General features: G+C 34.4%; 1 protein-coding gene and 1 pseudogene across 2 annotated transcripts in view; one reads left to right on the forward strand and one right to left on the reverse strand.

The window, feature by feature from the left end:
* Nucleotides 1–24,215, forward strand: part of ASXL2 (additional sex combs like 2, transcriptional regulator) — a 107,087-nt gene that overhangs the window by 12,421 nt on the left and 70,451 nt on the right. Inside the window, exons 2-3 of one of the 2 annotated variants that reach the window (XM_011356536.2) lie at nt 19,432–19,514; nt 23,549–23,551. In XM_011356536.2, coding sequence (XP_011354838.1) covers nt 19,432–19,514; nt 23,549–23,551 — 86 coding nt within the window. The remainder of the gene's footprint in view (nt 1–19,431; nt 19,515–23,548; nt 23,552–24,215) is intronic. The other variant, XM_011356537.2, reaches the window with a different exon arrangement.
* On the reverse strand, nt 1,669–1,787 carry LOC111737613 (annotated as a pseudogene).

Consider the following 24,215-nt stretch of genomic DNA (forward strand, 5'->3'; position numbering starts at 1 on the left):
GATTTGCTTATTCAGGACAGTTCATATAAATGGAATCATAAAGTACGTGGCCTTTTGTGTTCGTCTTCTTTCATGTAGCATAATGTTTTCAGAGTTCATCCTTATTGTAGCATGTATCCTTTTAATGGCTGAATAATATTCCATTGCATACCACCTTTTATTTATCTGTTCATCAGCTGATAGACATTTTGGGTAGCTTCTACTTTTTGGCTATTGTGAATAATGCTGCCATAAACATTTCGTGTACAACTTTTGTATCATATGTGTTTTTAATTCTCTTTGGTTTATATCTCGGAGTGGAAATGCTAGGTCTTATGTTAACTCTATATTTAACTTTTTAAGGAATTGCCAAACTGCCATAACAGCTGTACAGTTGTACATTCCATAGCTTAGGTGTTAGCCAAGGAATTCATAAGCAGCTTTAAGGAATTGCTTTCCTGAGTTCTTCCATCTGTAGCATAGTGTTTCCCCCCAATCCCATAAGAAAGCACAACAAAATCCATTGTTTGACTATTTTTCTTTTGAATTTGCACAGGATACTTTTAATAACGAAGAATATTTCAGACTAACAGTCAACAGCATAATAATGAAACAGAGACAAATATATGAAAAAATTAGACATGTAACAAGAAAACTTGCTATTGCTACTTTTATTCAGCATCGTTTTAGAAGTCGTAGCCAGTGTAATTCTGCATGAAAAATAAAGTATATACATTAAAGGAAGAGAAAAATTATTGCTGCTTGCATATATTGTGGTTGCTTATTTAGAAATCCCAAAAGAAGCAACTAAAAACCTGTTAGAGATTGAGGTAAGATTTCAGAAAGGTGATAAAGTATAAAAATGTCAGTAGAGTTCTTATGTACCAATAATTAACAAAATATAATGAAAAATATAAAATTCTAGGAATAAGTTGAATAAGAAATGTTCAGGATCTAGATGAAGAAAACTGTAAAATACCTGAAAAGGACAGGGGAAAGACTTGAAAAATTGAGGAGAGCCAATTTGTATACCTGGGTGGGAAGAATCAATATAATAAAGATTTCCTTTCTTGTCAAGTAAATTTATAAATTTAAAGCAATTCCACTTTGGCAAAACAAATCAAAAGTTCATCTGGGTTAGACTAAAAATACATTTTATTTTATTTTTAAATTTAAAAAATACATTTTAAAAAAGAAGTGTGACTTGTTTAAAAAAGGCATAACATTACTAGATATTAAAATGTATTGCAAAGATAATAGTGATTAAAGCAATATGGCACTGATGTGTGGGACTAGACAAGACTGGTGAATAGTGTAGATGTGAAAGTCCAGAGACAATCAAATATATTGAAGAATTTAGTATACAGGTAGTGTTGAGAAACCTACTTATCTTAAGGAAAAAAAAATATCCTTGCTTCATATCCTATACCAAAACAACTTACAGAAGGTTTGACATTTTTAATGTTATAAAAATGAAGCCATAGAACTAGATGTCAATAAGGTGAATATTTGCCTTGTGCTAGGGGGACAGTAGGTATAGGGTTGTACAAATGTGTATGTTTACAATTCATATAATAGGTGCTTTTGGCAAAAATCCCAGACACTTAAGGGCAAAAATGTCAGACACTTCTGCATCAACTCTCTTTCCAGAGATAAACACTGGTAATGGAATTTTTTTTTTTTTTTTAATGCCGACAGCACCCGGTATTCCTAGGTGGTCTCCCATCCACGTACTAACCAGGCCCGGCCCTGCTTAGTTTCCGAGATCAGACAAGATGGGACATGTTCAGGGTGGCATGGCTGTAGACTGGTAATGGTCTTTAAGATATATGGGTAGGGAGTTAAACTGTATGTCTAAATCTGCAACTTGCATTTTTCACTTAATGTGTGACTATCTTTGCATATGTTCACATAGAGCACTACATTGTTCTTTTACTTCACAATTTCAGTTTCAATAAAAAAAAATTAAAACACAGCAAAGTTGAAGGAATTTTGTAGAAAATACCCATCACCTAGATTTTGCTACTAACAGTTAACTATCTATCTATCCACATGGCTCTTTCAAAAAAATTGTGGTAAAATACATATAACAAAATTTATCATCTTAATTATTTTTAAATGTACAGTTCAGTGGTGTTAAGTATATGCATATTGTTGTGCAACCAATCTCTAGAACTTTTTCATTTTGCAAAACTGAACCTCTGTATGGATTAAACATCTTCCCACCTCTCACCCTGCCCCAGGCAACCACCATTCTACTTTCTATTTCTGTGAGTTTGGCCTACTCTAGATATCTCATATAAGTGAAAGCATACAATGTTTATAATTTCAATTTTACTTACCATAATTTCCATAAGTTCATTTGTGTTGTAGCATGTGTCAGAATTTACTTTTCAAAGCTGAATAATATTCCATTATATGTATATACCACTTTTTGTTTATCCATTCTTCTGTCAGTGGACACTTGATTGGGACACTTTGGCTATTTGGTAATGCTCCTATGAGCCTGGGTGTCCACATATCTTTTTGAGACCCTGCTTTTGATTCTTTTGGATCTATAAGCAGAAGTGATATTGCTGGATCATACAATAACTCTATTTTTAATTTTTTAGGAACCACCATACTATTTCCCATAGCTGGTACATCATTTTACGTCTCTATCAACAGTGCACAGGGTTCCAAGTTTCTCTACATCCTCGACAACACTTACTTTCCTTTCCTCCTCCCTCCCTCCCTCCCTCCCTCCCTCCCTCCCTTCCTTCCTGTAGAGCCATCCTTGTACACATGAAGTGATATTTCATTGTGTTTTTTAAAAATAAATTTATTTATTTAAATTAGTTTCTAGTATACAGTACATTGGTTAAACATCTATAATGTTCATAAAACGATCCCCCCAATTGCTTCCTCCCTTCCCTGTCCCTCCACTTAGCCATCATGTTAATGCTGACTGCATTCCCTCTGCTACACTCCCCATCCCATGCCCAACTATCAACTACTAATTTGTACTTCTTTAACCCTTCACCCCATTCTCCCAGCCCCACTCCCTTCTGTCTGTCATCAAATTGTCCACTATATTTGTGAGTCTGTTTCTGATTAGTTTGTTCTTTTTGTTCTTTAGATACCACATATAAGTGAAATCATATGGCATTTATCTTTCTCTTTCTGACTTATAGTACTCAGCATAATAACCTCTAGGTCCTATGTCATTGCAGATGGTAGGATTTCATTTTTTTAATGTCTGAGTAATATTCCATTGTATATATGAACCATGATTTCTTTATCCAATTGTCTGTTGATGGGCATTTTAAGTTGCTTTAATTGTGGTTTTGATTTGCATTTCCATAATTATTAGTGATATTGAGCATCTTTTCATATGCTTGTTGGCTGTTTGTTTATCTTCTTGAGAGAAATGTCTATTCAAGTCCTTTGCCCATGTTCAAATTGAGTCACTTGGCTTTTAGTTGAGTTGTAAAAGTTCTTTATGTACTCTGGATATTCATCTCTTAACAGATACATGATTTGCAAATATTTTCTCTCATTCTGTACGTTGCCTTTTTTACTGCATTGAATGTGTTACTTGATGCAGAAAAGTTTTAAATTTTGATGCAGCTCAATTTGTCTTTTTACTTTTGTTGCCCGGGCTTTTGGTGTCCACATTTCTCTTTTTGACGGTGGCGTAGTCTACTGGTTATTTAGCAATCTATTTTACTACTTATTGGAATTTAGGCCATTTCCAGTTGCAAACATGGCTTCAGTAAATATTGTACATATTTATGTCCTTGTAAGAACGTAGTCATAGAATTGATTTTTATATTGGAATTGCTGGGTCAAAAATGTATCCATCTAAGAGTGCCAAATTGTGCTTCAAAAAGAGTTGTATCATTTTACAGCAGTGGATGACAGTATTTGCTTCCTACACCCTGTCGAATACTGGACTTTAGTTATTTTCACCTTGCCATTTCAGTAGGTGAAAAAATCTGGTTTTGATTTTGATTCTATATTTATGGTTATGTGGCTGTAGTTGAACATCTTTTTAGATGTTTATTGACCACTTGTATTTTTATTTCTCTGTATCCTTTGCCAGTTCTTTATTTTGAATTGTTATTTTTCTCACTGATTTATACCTTTTTCTGTGTGGTATGTTTTTTCAGTTTTCTTCTAGCTTTTCTTTAGTGTTTGCCATGGATGTGCATGTACATACATGCCATACTGAGGTTTTCATTTTTATGTAGTCATATTTGGTAATATTTTTCTTCACATTGCTTTGGGTTTTGTGTCATTCTTTGGAAAATATACTTGATAAAGGATAAGATTTGACTGCATACAAATGAAAAAACTTCTGGGTCAAAATAATATTTGTACATGATAAAAATGTAGCGAAGGTAAAAAGGAAAAATATAACTCACAGTCCTACCACCCAGTGGCAACTACCGCTAATATTTCAGCATAATTTCTTTCCAGTTTTTTTTCTCCTACTTAGTCTTGCTTTAGTTTGTGGAGAGTCATTAGTATGTAACATGGTCACTGACCTTGAGAATAATACTCTATTTAGTGATTGTGGAGGAATGGATGCCCTTTTTTGTTTGAACTCTAGTGCAGTTCACTAAACCTCCTGTCAGCAAGTAGGGATTTAGGAAGGGCAGAAGTTAAAGTAGGGAGTAACTGGTATTAGAAGCTTATCATGGTGATGTTCGGCAAACTGTGCATATACAGTGACTTCAAGTTGTATTTTCTTTTCCTTCCTTTTGTTGTGCAGCTTTCCCTCACTATTTAGTAAAGTTCTCTTTTTGCAGTGTCTGCGAGTTTTTTTTTCTTTTTAAACTTTGCGAGGGCAAGAAAATAATATTTTAATCTACCTTTGAACTGGAGCTTTAAATAGAAATCATTCTATCTCTGGGGGGCTATTGTGGTGGCAGTATTAATCACAGTGAGAAAACTCTTGAGTTTTCTCCTGAAAGAAAAGTGAAATCCACGATATCTAAGGTGAGATTTAGTTATCTGTTCTCTTTAGAAGGTTTCCTTCTAGTTCTCTTATGATTAAAACCTTGACTGTTTTGAAATGCACGAATAAGTGTATTTCACTGTGTGGAAACTAAAATAACTAGGAATGGGAAAAAATAATGTTCAATTAACTGCTGAAACTGTCCATTTTAAGTACCTAAGGTAATTGAGAAGGAAGGGTATCATTGAGAATGTGAGCTGACTTCTTGGAAGAGGTGAGATTTTGTCTGAGCTTGGTTCTTTTGAGTAAGGTTGTAGAAGTCAGATTCAGTTTGACATCTGGGAAACTGTAGTGTTAAGACAGTTGCTTTGTTCTGGTAGCGTGAGGGCATTGCTTAGGCTGGTTTCTGGAAATATTTTGTCATATATAGTTCAGTAGTTTAAAAAGTGGAAATAAAATAGCGTGACTTTTTTTTCTAGTATGGTTAAAAGCTTTTTGTGACTAAGTTGGCTCTAATTACTGCCAGTCTATTCACCAAAATTAGCTTTACTGTTATAAACTTATGTTGTTTTGATTTAGAATACAGTTGATCTTGAAAAACTTGAGTTTGAACTGCACAGGCCCACTTATATGTGGATTTTATTTTAGTAAATACAGTTGGCCCTTCGTATCTTGCATTTTCTATCTGTGGTTTCAACTAACCACAGATTGAAAACTTTCTCATTCCCAACCACAGTTTCCCAACTATGGATTCCCAACTGCAGGTTGAAAATACTGTTTTCCATCCGTGGTTGGTTGAATCTGCAGCTGCTAAGGGTTTACCTTTGTTTGTCTTTAGGGTATTAGAAAGCTATTGCTTTCAGTCTTACATCATTCAAATTTAAGTCCAGTAGTTGCTGGGACGAAAAATGTCTTTTACCTGTGATTTTGCATCTTCATCCTTAGTTTGACTCTTCTACTCATTTCTAAACCAATTACTGTGGTCAAGAGGTTGGAAAGTGCTAATGAGTTTTATACTGGATTGCCGTTGTTGGTTCCCACTGTATTGATTGAGAATGGAAGAGGCGGTGGATCTCCAAAAGAAAATCAGGGCCTTTTGATCAGAAGAATTTCGAATGGTAGGTAAGTTGCCAAAAACACAAATCTACCTTAGGCATCGTAGGGTCTGTAGACCCACAGAAACTAACCATAAAAATTATAATTTTTTTCTGAGAAGAATCTTCATAGCTGTCATCAGACTCTCAAGGGGGTCTACCCCCATAAAAAGGTTAAGTCTAGATATGGGTCTAGGGAGAAAAGGGCATTTTAATTCAGGATAGGTGCATTACCAAAGGCATACCTGAGAATCAGTTTTGAGAGATATTGGAGTTGAATTAGTGGAATTGATTCTGTGAAGATACATTGAGCATAGAACAGTATACATTTGGATGTTTTAGATGACTTGTTTTAAACTGTAGAAGATACTCAGTTGTAGAAATCCATTAAATGTGATTAAAAAATCAAGTAGTTTAAGAGAAACACATCTACAAATAAAATTTCTTCCTTTCTCCCCATAATTATACCTTTCATTTACTTCTCTTGCCTATAGATATTATAGTTGTGATTTCCTTCTTGCTTCAAGATTTTTTCAGCGTAGGGATTAAAAACAATTTTAAAGTCTTATTTTTTGTAACTTATGGTTTATTGCATTATAATTAGAACATAAGTTTGAACTCTATGGTTTTCATAATTATTGAGGTTTCCTAATAGACAATTTTCTAACCATTCCATTAGTGTGATTGGGAAAAACATGGAATTTTTTTGAAAAGTTTAAAGTTTGATATATGTTTGAAATCAACTTTACTGATTTTATTATTCATATAGTCTTATTTCTGTATTGTAATCCTAAATGCAAATTGTAATGGAGGGAAGGCTGGGATGAGATATACCCTAACTTTAATTAGGATCTATGATTGCTACACCGATTTTATTTTTTTAGTGTGTGGTATATAGCCCATTTTATTTTATGGGAACTTTTTTATCAGGAATGGCCCAACAACTCAAGAATTTGGAACCTATTTTTTAGGTTGGATATAGAATCTTTTCTCTTTTTTTTTTTTTGAAATTTTTTCGTGATAGTAACACATTACATTTGTAGAGTGGCAATACCAGCATAGGTTTCCTGCTCCCATTCCTTCTTCTTTGTTTACTGGACCCAGTATGAAATCTTGATCTTCCAGTGTGGACAGGAGTAGGGCAAATTAGAAGGTTATATAAGACAAATGAAAACTGTATGTTTTGAGCCTATGGAAATGTTTTAAGGAAATATCTCAATAAGTAGGTCCTTTAACTTTTTCGTTAAGGATTAAGCATTTACTTTTGTGTACTGTGGACAGTTTTCCCTGTCTCTCCCTTGATTATCTGGATAATGTGCATTTTGGAAAGTTTAAACACAAAAGCATAAAGAAGTAGGAAAAAAAATTATAATTTTGCCAGGAGTATTCTTAGTCATTTTGGAGTCAAAGTTTTCTTTTGGATATGTTGAAAGCTGTGGATCTTCTCTCTGGAAAAAGATACAAACACTAAATACTTACATAATTCCTAAAGTGTTCATGGAATACTGAGGCTGTTGTGTTTCCTTTGGGCCTACACTGTAGGTTAATAACTCTGATCTAAGGTAATACCATCAACATTTTTACATTTATTTCTAATTCTTCTATCTGGTTATTTCTTTATGTAATTGAAATCTTATTGTTTATTCATTCAATTTTGCATGTGGCTTTTGTATGTCATAAGCATTTCCTCATCATTGAAAACTCTGCTTAAAGATATCTTTAATGACAACGCAGTGTATCATTGTTTTAAACTTAGGGGTTTATTGGGTTCCTCCTGTTTCAGGTCTTGTCTCTTGGGAGGACCTTTGGTTTCTGCTTTGCTTTTGAACTAAAGATCTCTTTGAGAGAGTAAATTGATTTATTATCTTAATATTGAGAATTTTGATTGTTTATTTTTATAACTTACAAATACTGTAGAGAACACCTTTGTGCCTATATCTCGTATGTATTTGTTATTTTGCTTTTATGGATTGCTGGAAGAAAAGTTGTTGGGTAAGAGGATGTCAGTCTTTGAAAGGCCCATAAAGTTTCTTGTTGCCAAATTGCTTTCCAGAAAGGTATATCCATTTACTGTCCCAGCCGTGTAGTATATGAGTCCTGTTTTACTGAATCCTTGAAGGATTGACTATTACTGCTTTTGAAAATTTTTGCTTTTTGTTAGATGACAGATAGACTTTCAGGTATACAATGGGGTGGAGAAGTTACATCGAATACAGAGAGCAGCATGAGCAAAGGTAGGATGTTGGCAGTATGAATGTGTTATAGGACACTGAGACTCTTATAGTTTATTCTTTACACAGCTAGTGTTGCATATTAAGCCCACTCTTGTTACCATGCCTGGCAACTTGTCACACAGTTCTTAGCTTAAATGTTGGGTAGTCACTGAGGCCTGACTACTCAGAATTGTCTCTCCTCATTCACTGTCAACTGTATCACCCTGTTTTATCTTCTTTATAGCACTTACCACTATCTGAAAAATTTTTTTGCTTACATATTTATTGTCCGCTTCTACCATTAGGATGCTAACTTCTCCAAAAGCAAAGACCCACTATATATTGTCCGCTATTTCTTGGCATCCTATTTTTACTTTTGTTTGACGGATACAATGGATGCAATATCTTTTTTCCTAAGGATTTATTATTTTTGTGAGGAGAGAACTTGATTCTTTTTGCTCCTCACCCGCCTTTCCTTACCCGCCACCCTATCTGTTGGATATCACTTCACTGCCTCCGTTGTTTTGGCAATTTCAGGTATTAAAACAGTCTCAAGTCTTAGATTTGAATAAGTTGAGTTTAATACAGATTCTAACTTCTATCCTACTCCATTTTCAATTTTTTTTTTCTCGTAATTTGTACTTGCTTTTGAATTTTAGGAAGTGTGTTTGATTTTTCGACTATGCCTTCATTTTGCTTTAATTTCTTTAAAAATCAACTTACTGAGGTAACACCAAATTTATTGAGGTATATTTTCCGTATAATACAGTGCATGTATTTTAAATGTACAGCTGAATTCATTTTGACAAATGTATACACCTGTGTAACAACCACCCTAGTCAAGGTATAGAACATTTCTGTCTTTTCACAAAGTTCCTTTGCAGATTTGACAAAGCTTATTAGGTGGTTTATAAGCATTTTATTATTTTGTAGTTTCTTCAGTATTTGAAATATTGCATAATTTTTGTGGGAAGAATTAAATGTTCTTTACTTTCATTTCCATAGTTCTTTATATCTTTTTCAGTATTTCTTCTCATTACAGTTGTCGTTCTCTCCCTTCCTCCACTCTCTCTACCGTTGTTGTGAACTACTTCAGGGCTTGTTTCTTATTCATCTTTGTATCCCCCATATTTTTGCACTTCAGAAGCACTTAGTAAGTGTTAAAGTAAGAGTTGATTTTAAGAGTAGCGTGGATATGTAACATGGAGAGGCAGTATAGCATAATGCTTAGGAGCAAAGAATCTTGTTTTCTGTCACTTATTAGCTGATGTAACCTTGGTCAAGTGACTTATTTTCTCTGTACCTCAGTTTTCACATCTGAAATAATGCCATAATACTATCTATCTCATAGGTTTATTGTAAATATTAAATGAGCTAATATATGTAAAACACTTAAAACAGTAGCTGGCACTTAAATGCTAGATAAATATTAACTTATTATTCTTCAGAGTTTTGGGAAAATTAGGCTTTGAGAACTTTCGTTGTTGTGCTTCCACTGGGGAGTGTGCATAACCTCTGGACTTCTTGGATAATCAGGTAAAAAGAATCTAGCTAGGAATGAACTATATCAGACTGACTTGTTAGAGCTGGTCAGAACTGAGGTAAAACTACCCCTGGGCTTACGAAGCCAGCCTCTCTAATCTCTGGTTTTCTGTAGTTACCTCCCTGTATATATTTGTTTTTAAATATTCTTGCTTCTTACAATCAAGTTTCTGCCCTTGAATCTACAAACTTATTTACAATTGCATTCATCTTTCATCTTTTTTGTTTACAAAAAAAAAAAAAAGCCATTTTTACTGTTGTATAAAGCATGTGTTCCTAATTTCATCAGCCAACTATCACATGATTTAGACCTACCATAGATAGGCACTAGGGATACTAGATGAACAAGAACAAGCCCTCCTGGAGCTTATGTACCAGTGGGCAGGAGAGATGATTTAAAATGCAATTATAATACATACAGTGTGATAAGCACTACTGGGGTTGTATAGAGTGCTGCTGTAGAGGCATAATTATTTTTAAAACCATGAGAGGATGAACTGCCGAAGGAGAGTAGAAATTGAGACAAAAAGAATCCAGAGGAAGATCAACATTAAACGACTGTAGAGAATGAATAGGTGCTGGTGGAGAGATAGGAGAGAAACAAGGAGTCTGGTGTCACAGAAGCTGAACAGAGGAGTGCATCTCAGGACAGGGTAGTGATCAACAGATACTGCTAAGCAGCCAGGTAAGGTCCTTTTCCCTCTTTCTTTTTCAAATATTTGTCTGTACATTTCTTTTATATATTATATGTATAAATTCTCTGTATTCCTTGTTATTATGTTTACCTCCTGAACTTACACAGTGAGTGTGTGTATAGTGAGCTTGGTAGGTGATGGATACTGTATCCTCTGAATTAATTTTCGTTCTCAGTGTCAAATGAGCACAAGTTCGGATAATGAGGGATTTGTCAAACTATCTAAATCTGTTTGCCTCTCATGTTGGGATGGAGAGAGCTGGGATAGCTAGGGATACTTCTGTGTCCAGTGAAAGTTGTTCAAGTCCATATGACAAAAGTTATTCCTTGACTCCATATTTTCTTCACTGTTTTAGGAGGAGTTGTTTTAACTCCCTGTTGCCACCTCTGGACCTCCCATTGAGTGCTAAACCCCCTCAAGTTTGAGTTCTTCCCTCCGGATTAAATGGAATCTGAACTCGTAAAACTAAGAGCTCCTTGTTGCTAAATACTGTAGATTTTGAAGTTATCTTCAACTTCTAGGCAGGTTTTGACATTGTCGACTACTTCATTCTTCTTAGGATGCTTTTGTCTGTTTTGAGGAACCATGGTCTTCTGATTTTTTTTCAGTTTCTCTGGCCACTCCTTAGTTTATTTGCTAATTTTTCTTCTCTGATTCTTAAATTTGTATATTGGTTCTTTAGGCTCTCACCACTTCTCATTCTGCATATTTCCTGGGGCGGGGGGAGCAGTAAATACACCATATCACACTGAAATAAATCTAGAAAGGTTACTGTGTTTTATCTGTATATTTTAAATGTAAAATAAAATCTAGGTTACACAAAATTTAGGCTTTACATATCTGTGCATATTTGGAATGAACTTATAAGTGCAGCAGTAATTAAAATACTGCTGTTATTTAGGATAGAGTCAAACTCAAATCTTACGGGCTATCTAGAGTTTTGAGTGCTCAAAGTATAATTTTTATGTCCTTTTTATTATCTGGATGTGAGAATCTATAAAGAGATATATTAAGCACGATTTAAAAACAATTGATTTTGTCATGCTTTAATTCCATGTAGTGTTGATTTTAGTTCTTCTGAGCAGTTATTCAGATTGTCATAAAGTAGTTTCTGAACGTTGTGTTATGTAGCTCCATGAACAGTTCCAGTGGAATATTTTGTTTGACAAAGACTGCCCTCCTGTGGTTAAACTAAGCTAAATGTTTTATAAAACTACAGTCTTCACTGACGTGAAACCTGTGGTAAAATAATGTAATAGGAATGCAATACAGTAATAGTATTGTAATAGTAATGTAATAGAATATAGTATTTTTGCTCAGAAATATATGTGGCCATTTCTTTTTTCTCTCCCATTTTTCCCTCTTGGATTTCTCTAGCGTATCTGCATTTTTCTCATTCTGTCTATGCACATTTTCTTGTTAAAAGTTAATGAATTAAAAGAGTCAAGTGAAAATGAAAAGATGGAAAAAATATTAAGCTATTGAAGGGAGGGAAGCTACACTTAAATGTAGACATGGTAAAAGAAATCAAAAGAAAAGGCCAATCAGTTATAATACATGAAATTAATAAAAACCTCTATGGAAAAACAACAGTAATGAAAAAGATGAATAAACTGGAAAAGTGTTTGCAGTAAATGTGACAGTTAAAGTTTTGATATATTTTACATGAAAAATAGAGCCCATACAAGTGGTATATTAATAAGTGGACAATGGTCATGAATAACCAGTTTACAAGCAAGGAAATACAGTAAAGCACAAAAATATATTGCAATCCATAATGGTATTCGCGATATTTCTAATGATACTTCAGATAAACCATAAAACCAGCTTCACCTTTAGAGCATACTGGTATAAGCAACTAATTTTGAAAATTAGGTCAGAATCAAGTTACTTTTTTACTATATGAACTGTGTGTACTTTAGGTAACCAAATAGTACATAGAGAAAAGCATTTTTTTTTAGGATTTTAGCTTATAAATACAAGAAGGAATGATAAGGCTATCACTATGCGGGGACAACATCTGTCCCCCTGATCCATCTTAGCACCTCAGAAAAAGAAACCACAAAATATTTTGTGTGTTCTGATGTTGTGTAATAGGAAGTATATAACAGTGCCTGTGAAGTGTTCTTGCTAAAATAAAATCTGAATCTGAGCAATCCTTTAGATGTTCTGATTTTCAGGAAATATGAGGGACAGTGCGCCATACAATTAGCAAAATATACAATGTGCAGTCTAGTTGGCTTCTTCACATAAACTGGAAGAAAAAAGGGAGAAATCCATAGGTTAAAAGAGACTTTAAGTTTTGTGTTAACCAAATGTGATATGTATGGGTCTTCTCTGGATACTGATTTGAACAAACCAACTGTTAAAAAAATTTGTCTAAATAATTTGATATTAAGGAATTATAGTTACTTTCTGAGGCGTAAAAGATATTTTTGTTTTTTTAAAAAATGAGACTATCCTTTTTTAGATATATACTAAAATATGGATGAAATGTTTGAGATTCGCTTCACAATGATATATTTTGAGATGGAGTTGTTAGAGGTATAGATGAAACAAGATAAACCTTGTGTTGATAATTGTTGAGTGTAGTGTTCTACTTTATATATGTTTTAAAATTTCTATTATAAAAAGTTAAAAAATAGAGTACTTCAGTTTTTAATTAAAACATTTCTCCCCGATACTAAATGATTTATACTTCTGAATATCAAGAATCTTCCCAGACTCTGCCAGGATCTTGTTTTTTCAATTTTACATTCTTGCTCATTATCAAGGACAGAGCCAGGAACCCACCTCTTAAGATATTGATTGAATTATAGACTTAAGCAGAGGATGACATTTTCATTAAGCTAATTTTGTCACCTTTCAAAATAGACCTGTGAGAAAAAGGCCTCTGTCTAATTATTATGCTTGATGGTCCCATCCTGATCTTAATCAAAATAGCAAATGACATTTCTGCCGTCTTGTTAGTTTTTCTGCCTCTGTAATAAGTAATAACCTATCCATCATTCATCAGAGGTATGGTTTTCATCATTCCAAAGCATATTTTGTTAACAAAAGAAATTTTTTTTCCTTATTGAACTCTCTGCTTTCTAGAAAGCTTTATTTCTAGCATCTTTAGCCTGGAGAAGTAAGAGTTCTGCCATTGAAGTTCAGGCTGTGCTTTATAACTGCTCTGAGTCTTATTTTCCTTCCTGGTAAAACAGATACAACTAATCCTATGCTCTGCTCATAGGAAGATATGTGTTTAATGTTTTTTGTGAGCTCAGGTTTTTTTAAAAGTAGGTATACCAGCCTTTTGTGTTCTTTTTGACCATCTTTTATGTGTATATCTCTATAGAAAAACTCTTTTTTTTTTTTTTTTTTGCTATAGCCATTGGTACAGCCATTATGGAGAACAGTATGGAGGTTCCTCAAAAAATTAAAAATAGTACTACCATAAAATCCAGCAATCCCACTTCTGGGTATATATATGAAGGAAAAGAAGTTACTATCTTGGAGAGATACCTGGATCCCTGTGTTCATTGCAGTGTTATTCACAATAGCCAAAACATGGGGACAACTTAAGTGTCTGACAACAGATGATTGGATAAAGAAAATTGCTGTGTATATATATATGCAGTGGAATATTATTCAGCTGTAAAAAGAAGAAAATCTGCCATATACAACAACATGGATGGACCTTGAAGGCATTGTGCCAAGTGAAATTAGTCAGACAAAATCTGTGCATTATCTCATTTATATGTGGAATCATTGGGGAGTGAGGAAAATGCAGAGATGGTCAAAGAATACAAAGTAGCAGTTACAAGATGTGTAAGTTCTGAGCTCTAATGTACAGCATGGTCAGTACTGTATTGTATAATTGAAATATGCTGAGAGTTTAGACCTTAAATGTTCTTAACCATACACACACACACAGAAGGTAACTGTGAGGCAATGAATATGTTAACTAACCTTAATGTGGCAGTTAATTAATATATACCTATACCATATCATTATATTGTACACCTTAAACTTATGCAATATTTGTCAATTGTATCTCAGTAAAGCTGAGGAAGAAAAACCAGGCTAAGTGTATAAAGAGTATAAGGAGTATGTGTGTGTGCGTGCATGCTAGGCACACGTTGGTGCTTATGAGTGAGTATATTTTAGAGTGGTCAGGAGTATCTGAAAAAACGAAGGGAGAGAGTCAAGTGCATTGCAGGAGGAGGGAGCAGGTGCAAAGGCACTAAGTTAGGAATGAATTTATGTTTGAGGAATGACAATCTAATGTGAGAAAAGTGAAATACAGAGTTTCATGTAGAATCTTTTAAGCTGTATGAAGGAATTCAGATTTTATTTTATGTTTAGATAATTTTTAAAAAAGTAATAGGGCCCTTACCAGAGGAATAATGTAATTTACGTTTTAAGAAGGTCACTTAACTGCCATGTGAATAGACAGGTGAGTCATATTAGTAGGTATATAGATTTGGCTATGTATAGCAGTTTTTTAAATGATTTGAGAAGTTTATTTCTCTTTTGTGCAACAGTCTGGAGGTGTAGTTAATCCACCATTCTTAGGGTTTGTCATTTTTTTTTTTGTATGGTTCAGAATGGCTTGTCATTTTTCTATTTTCAAAACAGTAGGGTAGAAGAAGGGCCAAAGAGGGACATGCCCCTGCCCTGGGTTGTCGGAAATATCATTTCCCTCTCACATTCTGTTGTCCATAACTTGCATTGCTGACCTAGTTTTGAGGGGAGCTGAGAGAGATCACCTTGCCCCGCAACAAGTCATATTCCCTTTTCGTTTATATATATTTATTTTATTTATATTTGATTTATTTCATTTATATTTCATTTATATTATTGCTATATGATATTCAATTATTTAGATACACCAGTTTCTTTAATATCCTTTTATTGGATAAGTAGACTCTGAACTTTTTTCTTTATTGACTAACGTAATGAATGTTTTCTTATATTCTCAATAGTTTAAGTACTAGATTATGTGTACATATCCATTTCATGGTGTTCATTTATTATTGCTATGTTTATGCTATCCAAATTAGCACAGGAAAAAAGTACTGAAATAGGATTTTTGTATTTGGTTATTAGTAAACTCAAACATTCTATTTTATTTTTTCATAAGTTTTTATTATGGGATTATTGAATATGTACACAAAAGTAGACAATAATGTAATGAATATCTTTGTACCCATCATCCAGCTTCTGTAATTATCAACTTTTAACCAATTTTGCTATACTCAAACCCCATCCACATTTTCTCCTGTATAATTTTGAAGCAAATCCCACACATCATATAATTTCATCTAAATATTTCAGTATGCAAATGCTCTTTCATATGGTTATTATCCAGTTGCATTAACCCTTTTACGAACGATCTGTTCACATCTGTGGCATTTTTTCCTTTATTTTCAATAATTTTACACATTGTTAGCATATTGTCCACATATAAAGGGCCATAAACAAAGGCCCAGTTTTCTATTTGGGCCTTAAGTTGGATAACGATAATAAGTTAAATTTTGGAAATGTTAAGTTTGAGATGCTTATGGAACACCCAGTGGGGTTGACATTAAAAGGCAGTTATATGCAGACTGTACCGCTCCTTTCATTTATCAAAATAGGGGAGATTGGTGAAGGCTTGGGAATGGATGATGACATTCAGGGAGACTTGGTAGAATGAAAAGCAAAAACTGCAAATCGATGCTTGTAAAATGTTTAAGGAATGGGCAAAGAAAAAGACATCCACAAAGAAGATGAAGAAGGAACATTTTGGGGAAAAAAAGTCTGAAGAGAGCAATGCCTAATGGGGGAAAGGTTAATTAACATTGTCACATTTAGCAGAGAGCTCAAGGAATGTGATAAACAAATATGTTTGTTGGATTTTATGATTAAGCAAATGAGAAAACATATTTTTTCTTTGATAGACACAGAACACAGTACTAGTGTAAGATAGACCTGAGTTTGAATTCTGGCTGCCACTTATCTTGATCTGTTATGTTTGAGAATTTACTAACTGAGCATTAGTTATACCACTTTTTAAGTAGGGGTAGTAATGTTTGTAAGACACTGCTGAGACATTTAGCTGGTAGAATGTATAGTACTTGTTTGTATCTTCATAAGTGATAGTTGCTGATATCACATTGTGGTACTTCAGAGGCTGATCCAGGGTATCTGACTTAAATGATTTCTCTTGCACAAGTCCTGTATCTGTTGCTACTGACTTGCAATACTAATTAATATTAATGTGATAGTATAGTATAGATTTAAAGAATTGATTCAATTTTAGCTTTCATTGGCATATTTTAATTGCCAATTTTTTTTAAATGGTGAGACTGGAAAGTGATTTAGGTATAAGTTTCTGCCTAAAATTTTTATCTTAAAAATGGAGGAAACCAGAATCGACTTAAAAGAAGTCATTTTAAAGCACTTCTGCTACACACAGATACTCTTAGTTTTTCTTTATCTGAGAACGTCTTCATTTCACCTTCATTCTTGACGGATATTTTTGCGAGATAGGAATTTTGAATTAATAACCCCTTTCTTTCAGCACCTTAACATGTGCTCTCACTGCTTCTGCCTTCCATGATTTCTGATGAGAAATCCAATCACTTTAATTGTTTTTCTCCTAAGTGGAACATTGTTTTTCCTTGCCTGCTTTCAAGATTTTTTTGTTGTTAGTTTTTAGTAGTTGGCTGTGACATATCTGGGTATGGATTTCTTCGACTTTATGTAATTTAAGATTCATTGACCTTCCTGAAATTGTAAGTGTATGTCTTTCACCAAATTTGGGAAGTTTTATGCTGTTTCTTCAAATATGTTTTCTCTGCTCTCCTCCTTCTCTCCTTTTGGGACTTTGATGACATGAATGTTAGACCTTTTGATGTTGTACCATTGGCTCTGTTCATTTATTTATTTTTTCTATAATTTTTCTCTGTTCATAGATTGAATAATTTCTGTCATCTTATCTTCAAGTTCACTTACTCTTTCCTCTGTTATCTCTATTTGCAGTTGTGCTCCTCTAGGGAGTTTTGGGTTTCATTTTGGTTATTGTATTTTTTTTAAATAAACTTATTTATTTAAATTAGTTTCAAGTATACAGTACATTGGTTAGACAGCTATATTGTTCATAAAATGATCCCCCAATTGCTCCCTCTCTCCACGGCCCTCCACGTAGCCATCATATTAATGCTGACTGCATTCCCTCTGCAATGTTCCCCATCCCCGTGTCCAGCTGTCAACTCCTAATTTGTACTTCTTTAACCCTTCACCCCATTCTTCCAGCCCCCAACTACCCTCCCGTCTGTTGGTTATTGTATTTTTAGTCCTAAAATTTTATTTTGTTTCTCGTGTGTGCACACGCACATGCACGCGTGCTCACACACACACACAATCTTGTTTCTATGCTGAAACTCTTATCTATTTTTTTCAAGAATATTCTTCCTGACTTCTTGAAGCATGGTTATAATAGCTGCTTTAAAATTTTGTTTGATAATTCCAACATCTGTGTCATCTTGGGTTTGCTGTGTGTAGGTTATCTTTTCCCTTGTGAGTTGTTGAAATTTTCCTTGTTCTTCATATGTCAAGTTATTTTGGATTGTGTATTAGTAATTTTGATGTTATATTATGATACTGTGTATTGTTTAAATCCTATGGAGAATGTTAATTTTTTTTTTTTTTTTGAGGGATGAGAGGATTTTTTTTTAAAGCAGGCATTTGACCTCGGTAGGTTCATGTCAAATTTCTACCTACCTCTGCAATAAAATTCCAATGTCTAGTTTTCAGTCTTTGTAGAACTGTTCTGATGTGGTCCGTATTTGCGCCACCTAGTGGTTAATTTGGGAACCTGATAGAGGTAGTATCTTTATATGCATAGCTCTGGAGTGACTCTAGGAGTGTTTATAGAACTTCATGGTATCACTTTCTTGAGCTTTTTAATTTGTAAGTTCCTTAACACTTTCTGACTTCTAGAGACTCTTCTTCCTGTCTTGTGACTAGACAACTGAGGTTGCTATTTCTTTGTTTTGCCTCATACTTCCGCAACCGCATCTGCCTTTGTTGCCAAGCAACAGGATGGTAGAGAAAGAATATAAGCCGTGAGGATTCTCTTCACACTCAAGCGCCCAGAATGGTTCCACTTTCTTGGAGTTTTATGTCCCTCCTCGCTGTTGCTGGTATCATCACTGCCACAGCTTCTACTTTTGGATTGCATGGGGACAGGGGCCAAGGAAAGGGGGGAAAAATCCAGAGGATCCCCTGCCCCCTTTACTGCTCTTCAGACCAAAACGAGAAGACTTTTCTTGGAGCCATTTCTGTCTGCACTTAGTGTGCAGTTCCGAGTTTGGACTGCAGTTGAGTCTAGGCTGAGTGGTCCCAGAGGAAGTAAAACTAAGAAACTCACTGCAGGGTTAGTGGTACTTATAGATATGGTTTCCTCTCTCAAGCCACCTGCTACCATTTTCAGAGTCCTCAGATAGCTGCTCCATGCATTCTGTTCAGATTTTTAGTTGTACATATTCAGTGGGAGGACAGGCTAAACTGTGCTTATTAATTAATTTGTTTTGGTTAAGAATTTTTGATCATCCATGCTGTACTAGGCTTTGCTGGAAATGTGAAGATGGATAATGTGTAAGGTGCTTACAGGAGGTCCACAAGTAGACATGTGATGTAGGTAAGGGTGAAGGCAGAAAATAAACAATTTCATATTATGCATTAATAATGAATAATTGAGTTATTAATCTAATCCTTTTTGATCTATTTCTGCTTCAGGATTTGACTTGTTTGTGACTAAAGGAGGGAAGATCCTGTTTATATTCCATTATTTTTTTTTTACTTTTTATCCCAAAATATAAGGAATGAAAAGTCTCTGGATATATATGTGCTGGATGAAATTAATACATACTTATAATAAGACTAAAAACTTAAAATAAGAAGAAATAATTTATTATTATATACTTGTTTCTCAGGTCTTAGAAAAATACCCCAATACACCCATGAGTCATAAAGAAATTCTTCAAGTTATCCAGAGAGAAGGACTAAAAGAAATCAGGTGAGTTATTTAAATATTATTAGTAATAATTATAATACTTGATTAGAGTATTTTATAGTATATAGCAGTATACTTTAGTCCCAGGGATTAATTATTTAGTAATAACTGCATTGTTAATTTTTGATTTATTCAGTTGTCAGGTTTTTGGATTTTTTAGTCATAGCACAGTTACAAACCCAGAAATGTTTAAAAAAATTCTTAGGTGGTAGCTATTTCCACACCCATGCACTTTAATTCTTAGGAAGGCCTGGAGCCATCTTCAAGCCTTTATCTATCAATTCAGGCTTTTGGTTTAATAACCTTAGTCATTAGCAGATAAAAACTACTCTAGTGCAGGAAGAGTGCCAGAGGTGGACAGTCTAGGAAGAAATAACCTTGGCCAAAAAGAACAAAATGGGAAAGATATATAAAGAGTATATATTTCAAATAACAGTTTTATTATGTTCAAATACAGCACTTAGGGGTCAACTAATATAGGACCAAAGGCAAAACACCCTTTAATTTCTAAGAACCTTATTATATTACAATAGCACGCACACTGTTCATAATCAAGACTCTTTGTCATCAAGAAATGTTAAAATTATGTTCAGTGTGTGTTAAGGCAGAAGTCTGAGAGTCTACATTAGAGATATTTTTATTAAGAAAAAGGTTGCGGTGCTTGCAAACTGCTATTAGTTGTTCTTAACCAGGGGTAGTATTGTATAACACCCTTAGGGAAAGTGTTCAGAATTTGGGGGGCTATTTTTGATTGTCACAGTGACTGGAAAGGAGAGAGCATGGTGGCATTTAAAGGGCAGGTAACAAGGATGCTCAGTGTCTTGCATTGTTCTGAACAGTTCTTCACATTGAAGGATTGTTCATTTCAGATGTCAGTAGTCTTCCTATGAGAAATAGTGAACTATGCTGATATATTTGTAAATGGACCAGAATACATTTTTTTGATAACTGGCTATTGCATGTTCTAGATTTTAATTCTCATTTTCTTTTCTTTAACATGAAATTCAATTTGAGATTTTTTTATTGGTATTTCTTTGCTAAGTTTTAAAAATTTTGTTCTGATTTGTGGCCAGATGTCAGTAGGCTGGGAATATATTAGGTTTGCTTTATTAATACAAGGCAATGAAGTATAAATTAGTGTATCTCACTTTACATAATGTACATCCCTGAAAATTTGTGTGAACATTCGTAAATTAAAACATTAAAATACATTTGAAGAATTAGCTTTTAAACATTTTTTGTAAATTCTATAAAAAATTTATCAATGACATTCTCAATTTTTCTTTGAATTAGATTGCATTTATTAGCTTAAAATTAAGGCACAATACCCATTTAATCACAGATCAATTGTATAAGGCGTTAGTGATTGTTGTGACTCTGAGGAACAAATTCTGCTAAGGTTTTCTAATATCATTTTATTAATACCGTTGGGTCTTATAGAATAGGAATGAGCTAGAGATTTCATAAAATTAGACTTGATATACACTAGGGAAATAGGCCAGGAAATCTTTTATGTCGAGATAAGACTCCATCCATCCCTTAGGTCAAAATGCTAATTGCGCAGGGTCACCCAGCTCTAACATAGTAAGGCTATGTGAGTTTAAACTTGTCATCATTTCTAGTGAGCAGGCAAGGACAGTAAATAAAGATTAGTAAATAAAGAACAGAAAAAAAGAAGAGGAACTTATTTTAAAAAGTAGGGAGATGGTAGAATCATGAAAAATAGCTTCTGGCTTCTCTCAGTGACAGCAGTTTACAAGTCCTTGTTCTTGGTTAAACTCTTGTTGTTGCGGTGATGCCATTATGTGACCACAAAGCAGTTTTTCAAAGTTGCCAGTGACTTATATTTTGTCAACTCCATGGGACGTTTAGTTCATGCCTCTCTTACTTCTCAGCATTATTTAACACAGCTGACTGTTTTCTTCTTGAAACTCTTTTGTTACCTGAAGTGCCAATAAACATTCCTGCTTTCCTTCCTTCCTCTCTAAGCTTTCCTTCTCAGTTTTTTTGCTCATTACCCTCTCTCCAGCTAAAGTACATTTTTGTTCATTCTCATATCATTTTTAGTTTTTTCCCAAATATGTAGGGAAGCTACTTCCCACCTCAGCCTCTTTGTACATGCTGACCCTTTAGCAAGGAATGTGCTTTCCCTTACTTAACTCTTATTTTTCAGGTGTCAGTTCGAATATGTCTTTGTCAGTGAACGTTGACTGACTTTCTGGTCTAGGTCACATTTTCCTTTTTTAGTTTATTATAGTGTTCTGTGTTCTTTCTTCATAGCTCTTGAGATTTAAAATTATTTATTTTTGTGATCTTAAAAAAGTCATATAACTTCTCTGTCACTTACATTAAACTAGCTCCATGAGGTCAGTGACACTGCTCTTCTCCCACTTGCCCTGTAGTGGTTGGCACATAACAAATATTGAAAACCTACTTGTTAATGTATGAAGTGTCAGTGGTCGGAACTTCACATTCACATGTACTTATAGCTTATCTTTGTGCTGCTGTGTTGTGTCAGATGATAGTCTTAAAATCTTTGAAGTTTTAGACAGATTATAGAATGAAGTAGATACTGTGTTTATTGAAGAATGTGCTGCTGCTTGCAGTTTTATTTTTCTCAGTCCTCTCGATACATGGATTTCAGCTCTTTTTCTCTTTGTAGTTTTCCCTCTGCTTCCCCATTTTGAAGAATCTCACTTAATTTTGATTATTCTATATTATATTGTTTTATTTTACACTTTATTTAAGTTGAAGCAGCTCAAATGTCCATCAGCAGATGAGTGGATAAATAAAATTTGGTATATGCATTCAATGGAACATTATTCAGCCTTAAAAATGAAATTCTGATATGTGCTTCATTCTGTGAACCTTAAAAACATGCCAAGTGAAATAAGCCAAAAGGACAAATATTATACAGTTCCACCTAGATGAGATACTTAGAATAGGCAAACTTATAGAGATAGAAAGTGGAATAGAAGTTACCAGGGGCTGAGAGTAGAGGAGATTATGGAGTTGTTGTTTAATTGGTACAGAATTTTTGGGAGGATGATAAAAAAAGTTCTGGAAATGGATAGTGGTAATGCTTGCACATTTTGAATGTACCTAATGCCACTGAATTGTGCACTTAAAAATGGTTAAAATGGTAACCTGTATGTTATGTATATTTTACCACAACCAACTAATAAAAAGATATTAAAAACAAATTGATTGGCTGAGAAAGATTGAGAATACTAGTCCCTTTAAAAAGTTAGGTGAGATTGAAGATCATTTACCCAAAGTATGGAATTCTGAATGAATTAATTAGAAACATGTATTCTTTTAAAAAATATTATAAGATTTAAATTAAATACTCTTTTAGAACAATATTTTAGAAAACAGAGGAAAAAAGGTCCTCAGGTTTTTCCTCTGACAATAACTTATGATTTTGTGTATTCTGTTATGTTTTTCTTTTTATTTACATCTAAGTGCACCCGTTTTGAAGATAGTTTAGAGTTTCCCATAGAAGTCATAGGAAAGAAAGAAGATACAGATTGTGTTGTTTCAGGTGAAAGAGTGTCTTATTTTCCCCTGACTTGAGTCCATACTTCTTCCTACCATTATAGACTATGCCATTGGTCATGAAGTTTCAGAGGCAATTCAAACCCCAGTCTCCCAAATGTACTCAGAGCTATGCCCACGCAGCTTCATGGAGCTGTTTCTTGGTTTGGGGGCATTACTTTTTATTTTTTCATTAACTTAAAAAATTTTTTTAAATGTTCTTTGCAGTCTTTGAGCTATACAGTTCTGTAGTTCTCAAGGTCCAGGCAGCACACAGAAGCTACATGGTAATTTGAAAAGGGAAGTTATTAAGTTAACTGGTTATTAACTTATTAACCAGAAAATGACTATTAAAAGATAAAGAGAACACAAAAGAATACAGTAATAGCAGATACAGAGGACAACTGTTCCTCTAGGGCTGAAGCAGTGTGCCCCAGGAAAGAATAACTTTCAAAGAGGTCCCTCCATGTCCTTAGGTTACAATTCAGGTCTCCATGGAGAAGGTTGGGCTCTGGTCCAGTGGATGGCAAAGTTCACTGGTGCTGTAGCCTGGGGACACAGCATGGGAAACCGCCTACTGGGTACTAGAAGAACTTGGTGAGAAGCTTCCCGCTGGGAACCTGTCCAGCTCACTCTGAGGTGCCAGCTGAGGCACCAGCAGAAATTTCTGGGAAGCCACCCACAGACGTTCTGCTGAACTTTGCTGAAGGGTGCATGCCATTGAGTGTCCCTCATGTTGCTTGGTGTGCATGCCATAAGAGCAGGCAGGCAAGAACACACGAAAACCAGAAAGAAAAGCTCCCCCCTTCTTTCTGCATTTCTGCAGTGTCCTTCCAGCACTCTACTGACAAAACTTAACGTGGAGCCAGTTGGCAAAGGAAGGTTTATAGAGTCCAGCTCTGCTATCACAGAGAAGGGCAGCAAAGGTTGGATTTAGAGTTGAAAGTCAGTAAATTGATAACGGGCACAGAAACCTTTAGTAGTTTTTCCATAGAATAACGGAGATGATTGATCCTGTGTACCACTTCTATTTACTTGATTTCTTTCCATCTGCACCCCAGCCAAACTGATAACACCACTGTTCTCTGTGTAGGTTCTTGGATTTCTCAGTCTTACTCTGAACATCAAGCAATTTTATCTGTGTCTTTTTATATTTAAAGTGGGATT

The sequence above is a fragment of the Pteropus vampyrus genome, unplaced genomic scaffold (genome assembly GCF_000151845.1).
Source record: "Pteropus vampyrus isolate Shadow unplaced genomic scaffold, Pvam_2.0 Scaffold28, whole genome shotgun sequence".
Classification (NCBI taxonomy): domain Eukaryota; kingdom Metazoa; phylum Chordata; class Mammalia; order Chiroptera; family Pteropodidae; genus Pteropus; species Pteropus vampyrus.